Raw genomic sequence first — 6449 nt, forward strand, 5'->3', positions numbered from 1 at the left:
TTCTAGATGAATAAGATGTTTCTTTGTTCGGTCATTTGTTATTTGTTCTGTATGTTCTTATAAGATCTAATAAAAAAAAAAAAAAAAAAAAACTATTTTCTAACTCCATAGTTCTGCTACACCACACTAGATGGCGCTGAAAATCGTTTGAAGAAACGTTCACGACGCATTGAGACTTTTATTTTGTAAATTTAACACTGTTGCCGTAGCAATACAGGAAATCTGTAATGTTTACAAGTCAGTCGCATTAAAACAGGAATCGATTTCATTTTGATTAAAATACTGCAGCTCGTCAACATGTGCTTATTGCTCGGTGCAACTGGAGTAGGAAAAACGCTATTACTAAAGCGACTACAGAATATCCTTCAGCAACTCTTTACATTAGACAGGCTGCATGTTTTGCTCCTCTAAATCTGATTGTTTGTTTGTGTATTTTCACATTTGTGGTTTTACATTTTACGATTTGCGTTTTTATGAAACACGTTAACTGCACCATTTAATGTTCATGAATATTTCTTTATCTGGACTAACAGTTGTGCCAGATGGATCCATGCGCAGATTTGGGTGAAGCGCCAGTCACGCTGCCCACGGTGAGAACTCTTTGTATGACAGTGTGTAAAAGTCTTTTGATAATTTGTTAATGCATTAATTTGATACGTTTTATGCATAAGTACATATACTTAGTTTAATACACAAGATAAGGTTTTTACGTTAACGTCTTTTACCAACTAAAATATAGTGTATGCCCAAAGGTGAAAATGGGGTCCTCTTTAATTTTCATTTGAGATAAAGCTAACTTAATTCTTATCATATATTGTTATTATTGCTTGAAGGGAGAGAAATTGACATGCATTTTATTAATTTACTGGGACAATATACTCTAAAATGTCAAAAGATTAATATTTTTCTGTGAAAATATCTTTTTTTTTTCAGGTCGGCACCAACCTCACTGACCTCATATTAAAGAAAAAGAAGAAGATAACAGTGCGAGAATTAGGAGGCTGTATGGGACCCATTTGGCCAAAATACTACTTGGATTGCAAATCTGTTATTGTGAGTGCCAGTAATGTATAATTCAATTTATTAAGATATTTACATCGGGGGCGAGAGATGCCTCAATTTCCGGAACATATCTCATTTGCGGACATTAGGGAGCATCATGAATATGCAGGATACTCCCAGAGCTTCCTGCAGAGAGCCTTCAGATACTAGTGGTGATAGGAGAAGCTATTCTTTTCAAAGCTTCAAATCAATTGAACCAATTGCTTTGCAAAATGCTTGAAACACTACAAGGCTCAACAATTAGGACTGCCAGCGTGCGAGACGCTCGGGGCAGTAGACAGAATTTATTACTGGCTCGATTGGGCCAGTGCTACTTTGTCACTGATAATTTGACAATTATGTGCAAATACAGTAGAATTGAGAATTGTGCTCTTAAGCCTTTAAATGCTACCTTCATTGTGACGTCATAAACACCATATTGCTTTTTGGTTTTGATTGAATGTTGTGAGCACGTTGTTTTTTTTCATAACCTAGTAACAGCCAATACAGTCTAGAGGCTGTAACATCAAATTATGAGGCTAAAAGAAAATGTCTTCCTTTCTAAACATTTACGTGGGTACAACATGACAAAAAAGTAATGTTTTGAATAGTTTGCCTCCGGTTTCCAGGAAAAGCAGACAAATTTGGAGCCTTTTTTGTAGGAACAAAGCTAGAAGCTCATGATAAAAGCCGACAGCACATAGCGTACATGGTGGCTAAAAGGGTTGACGAGAACCCTTCATCTGCTCAATTGAACTTGATTGTGAGATGTATGAACAAAGAGAATTTTAAGCGCATCAAGAAACTCATCGACACAGCATATCACATCATTCGAACGGTGTATTAATGTTAATAGGGTATATGTGGAGCTAGTGTTTCTTTCCATACTGATAAACTTCTGGTGAACGGTTAATGTGACTTTTTTCCATTTTATACGGTTCCGTTTACAGCATTGGTGTAGTAATGTAATTAAAATACAATCAGTTAAATAGACTTTGGCATTTATTAAGTTGTTGAAGCGTAAAACGAGACAAAGAGACGTTTACTCGCCCGTCACGATCGGCAGACTAGTGCAGAAGCTATACTGGGGTAAAATAAATATTCATATTTTAAAGACATGGCAGGGAAAAATTTATTTTAATGCAGTGCTTCTTGTACAATTTGAGACCCAGTTTATATCGGGTATCACTCCAGCCAGTGGAGATAGCTGATTTTTAAAGAAAACAGAACTTAAACGTGCTGATTTTGCGATGGCATACAGTTAATCGGAAACGCTAAACCCAGGTTACTGACCAATTAAAAATCCTTGAGTATAGTTCCACATATACCCTGTTTGTAAAAAAAAAAAAAAACAGCTAAGTGACCCATCTTTTGTTAAATAATTTAGAACTGCAGTATAATACTTGCACAATTTCCATACTGCTCTTTTTGTGTTTTGCATAACCCTTTGAATTTTGCTCATTATACATTTATTAACATTTTTGAAAAAAAATTAAATCTAGATTCACAGATGTTATTTTTGAGGATCTTTGGGAAATTTAGTTTCATCACAATTGTAATTTTTGAAATTGCCAGTTGTATTTAAAGTCTCCAAGAAATCAAAACTAACCATATGATTTTGTTTGCTCGCATTGCTGGTTTTGTGGTGAACAATTCATCTGTGCTTGATTACGTTTACACGGACACCAATAATTCAATTTTAATGCAATTAAGACAATACTCTGATTAAGAGTCTACCATGTACACAGCAATTTTTGATTAATCAGATTAAGGTCATAATCTAACTAAAGATAAATCAAATTAAGACATGTGGAGTATGCCGATTTAAGTTGCATTATTGAACTGCAGTACAGACAAGTAAACGCCTTAATCGAAATATTATCGTCATGTAGGACTTTTCGTCATGTTTTGCTACAGGATAGTCCACACACAGACACACACACACACACACTCACGGCTGTTTGACACTCTTTGCACCTATCGAGTCTGAGGTTCCATTCAGCATGCGGTATGAACTTCCATTAAAGCAACACTCTTCCAGCAGTTCATAGTTGCATTCAATATCTCGTTTTTCATGGGGGCCATGCATGAAATGTTCCCAAATTAAAGTGGCAAACTGCAGTTAAAGTCATAAAAAATTAAACGCCCAAAATTACAATTTCAGAGGAAATGTGGATAGTGTGGTGATGCAATGATGTTAATTGAATTATGCGCTATAACATGTAAAATGGGATCATGAAAGGAACATTTAAAAAGCAACTCATGTAAACACATTAATCTTATTATTGTCTTAATTAGATTAAGGCAAATCATTCGATTACTGATGTCCATGTAAATGTAGTCAATGTCATTAAGAAAAAAAAATTGCCCTTATAATATTAAATTGAAATCTGAAAATGCGCTTCCTGTATTCTTTCAGTAAATTGTCAGATTACGTATATTTTAGGAATTGAGTAAATTAAACATTTAACAACGCTGCTCCAACTGTCAGTTTTGACAACAAACAAAAATGGTGAGGAGGAAGATCATCCTGATTTTTCTGAATGAAATGCCTACATCCATTCAGTTTACAGCAGAAAAAACAAGTCACACCCACTGTTTTCTCATTTATTATTCCGTTTCTCTAGGAACTGCGTCACAATATGAAAAAAAAAAAAAAAAAACGTTGCAGCTTCCAAAAATTTTTATGCTGAATAAAAAAAGTGTATGTATGGCTTTTGACACATTATTTAAAATATGTGGCTAAGAAACAGCTATTAACTCTTTTTTTTTTTTTGATAAAGCCAGTGAACATTTTGGTAGGGCAGCATTGAACCCTGCACAGGGTTCATACAGTCATGAAAAACCTGGAAAAGTCATGGAATTTTTATTGAATATTAAGTGTTGGCAGCTTACATATTGCTTGTTTCATAGGGACTATGATAAACAGTCCAACAAGTGATTATTAACTAATATTACTCATCTTTATTTTAGTAATGCTTCAGTAAAATGTCTGCAAACTATTAAAACTGATCCGATCAGGTAAAAAAAAAAAGATTTGCCACTGGGGTGTAGCCTGAAAAAAAGCTGTGTGATTCATGTGAATTATTTTATATTATACAGTTCGGACTTTTAAAGGATTTGAAGGTTAATAAAGCAGTGCTTTGAAAGCAGCCATCATGACTTATCATGACTGATGTCTATTTTTACTTGATTCGCTATAGTTTGTGGTGGACTGTGCGAATGTTGAACAGATTTCGTCGTCCTGCGTCCAGCTGCTTTCTGTTCTCTCTGCGGAGTCTCTGCTCTCTGCTGCTGTGCTTATACTCTTCAACAAGAGGTCAGCTGATTTCTCTTTTACTTTTTCTCAGTCTAGCACTAATTCATGCTAAACCCATCACTCCTCACTGCATGTATTTCCTCAGGGATCTTCTATGCAGCATGTCTCTAGTTGAGCTGAAGTCACTGTTTAGGATGGATGACATCATCAGAAGTGCATCTCAGTTTGTCACCACTCTAGAGGTCAGTGCTCGCTCCGGTCAGGGCCTGCAGGACGTGCTCCACTGGCTTTCCTCAAACCTCTCTGACACTTGAGTGATTAGCATGAAGAAAGCGGTGGGCTTAATATCACAGAACACAGTAGATATCTGACAAATGTGACGTGAAGCTGATTTACAGGGTAACCTCGACTCAGCCCAAGGCTCGTTCAAACACATTAGTTTGAGGACTGATCGACTGGTGATGGACTCATGGATAATTTCTCTGCTCTGAGGAAAACAGTTTAGTTTGAAGAAACTAAGATTTGCACAATGAAAATAAACCATGGTAGCAACATGCTGAGAAGCTCTGAAATGGTAAAAAAAAATATAAGACTCCGATCTTGTGTTCCACTGAATGAGAAATGCATTGTTCTTTGGACTATTAGTCATTTCTTCTCAACGCTTTGAGTCCCAGAAGATATTTGCTACCATTTTCACAATATGATCATGTTGCTCATCAAGATTGATGTCCTTTTCTACTTTATTAATTTTAGTTTGTGGTGGACTGCGTGTTGCCATCAATAAAGCTGTTTGAGCTGTACTTTTTTCTTTGGTCAGTTAACCCTTATTTCAGAAAAGGGCTGTTTCTCAACTCCAACAATGCAGAGAACAGAATTGCGTTTTTGTGAAGACCGGTCTTGCCAGGTCACCTTAGAAGAACGAACTCAGGAGACCACGAGAACAGAGAACACATCCTGTGAGAAATGACATGCTGCGTTCTCCCTGATGGTCAGGTGACATTTACAAGTTTTAATGGAAAATTATTCAAACAGCATTCGTACAATGATTTATTGTTTTTTCCATTTTCAAAATATATACTATGCCTAAAGACTTTACAGATATACTTTGCACAATACAAATAAAACAGATTTTAATAGGAATTTCAGCAAATAAACACCCTTAATGGGTTTATGCCTTTATTAAGATTTTCATGGTAATGTTTATATTCACTGTTACATTTAGGGAAACTCCTGAGATAAATAAGTTATATCTCTGAACTTTAATAATAAACCTATTAAATGCTTCACTTCCCACCTCCAGTCGCAATGACTTCTGGGACTTTTAGAGCGAGTTCGGTGCTCATCCATTTGGCAGTTGATGATGACATTACAGGAGGACGCAAGACCGCTGAAGAACACATATTGAGAAACAACCAAGATCTCTAATGTATGAGATTGCAAGCAGGTTCTTAATTAGTCTGTAGCTTCCCCATCCAATAGAAATTACTATTCACCCTGATTCAACAGTATTTGTCTCCTATAACTGTAGACTGTCCTCCATCATCATAACCCTAACCCTCAGATAAGCAAAAGCCATATTCTAAGCTCAGTTCCAACACTTTCCTAGTGAGAGGCTGTTTCCAGAACCAGTTAATGTCCAATTTCCTGTCTAAGCTCTATCCCACCCTACCTCAAAGGTAAACTGTTCTCAGGCCCCATTTACACTAATACGTTTTAGTTTTAAAACAGCAGTTTAGAATGAAAACGATACACATCCATTCTGGCATTTGTGGGCGTCTGAGCTGAGTCAGCGTGTGCTTTGATGACATCTACCCATATGAGAGCTGTGCATATTGGACTGTTCATCAAGGATCTACCGCTGGATCTAATCTCACTTTATTTGTTAAACGTGATATTTAATTCATCTTGTTGTCTATACCTGACAACATATTTCCTGACTTTGGTCTTTTTAATTTATTACTTGTTCTTAGGTAATGTGTTTTGCCTAAGTGCAAAGATAATAATATATTAATTAATGTTACTGCGTACACTGATTCTGCACATTTGACTCATTGCTTGCCTTTATTTCCTATAATGTTTAAACTTCTTGTACGTTATATTTTTTAAATGGCCATTATTATAGGCTCCCTTTTGTTATAAATGTGCATAC

The 6449-nt window shown here is 35.9% G+C and overlaps 1 protein-coding gene across 2 annotated transcripts; it reads left to right on the top strand.

Moving 5' to 3' along the window:
* Window positions 1-210: 210 nt before the first annotated feature.
* Window positions 211-5100, top strand: arl16 (ADP-ribosylation factor-like 16). Of its 2 annotated transcripts, none has more exons than XM_056452187.1 (5): window positions 211-358; window positions 532-590; window positions 934-1053; window positions 4245-4360; window positions 4446-5100. In XM_056452187.1, exons 1-5 carry the CDS (start codon window positions 298-300, stop codon window positions 4612-4614), a joined length of 525 nt encoding a protein of 174 aa, XP_056308162.1. In that variant the 5' UTR covers window positions 211-297; the 3' UTR covers window positions 4615-5100. The 2 variants fall into 2 exon arrangements, with proteins under 2 accessions (XP_056308162.1, XP_056308170.1); XM_056452195.1 differs by having other exon boundaries at window positions 211-324; window positions 534-590.
* Window positions 5101-6449: the final 1349 nt, after the last annotated feature.

This window comes from Danio aesculapii, chromosome 3 (assembly GCF_903798145.1).
Source record: "Danio aesculapii chromosome 3, fDanAes4.1, whole genome shotgun sequence".
NCBI lineage: Eukaryota > Metazoa > Chordata > Actinopteri > Cypriniformes > Danionidae > Danio > Danio aesculapii.

Excerpts from the sequence above, each read along its gene's own strand:
- arl16 (XM_056452187.1), top strand. The coding sequence starts at position 298 with ATGTGCTTATTGCTCGGTGCAACTGGAGTAGGAAAAACGCTATTACTA. Across the intron at positions 591-933 it reads CGCCAGTCACGCTGCCCACG|GTCGGCACCAACCTCACTGA; the intron begins GTGAGAACTCTT and ends TTTTTTTTTCAG. Across the intron at positions 4,361-4,445 it reads CTTATACTCTTCAACAAGAG|GGATCTTCTATGCAGCATGT; the intron begins GTCAGCTGATTT and ends GTATTTCCTCAG.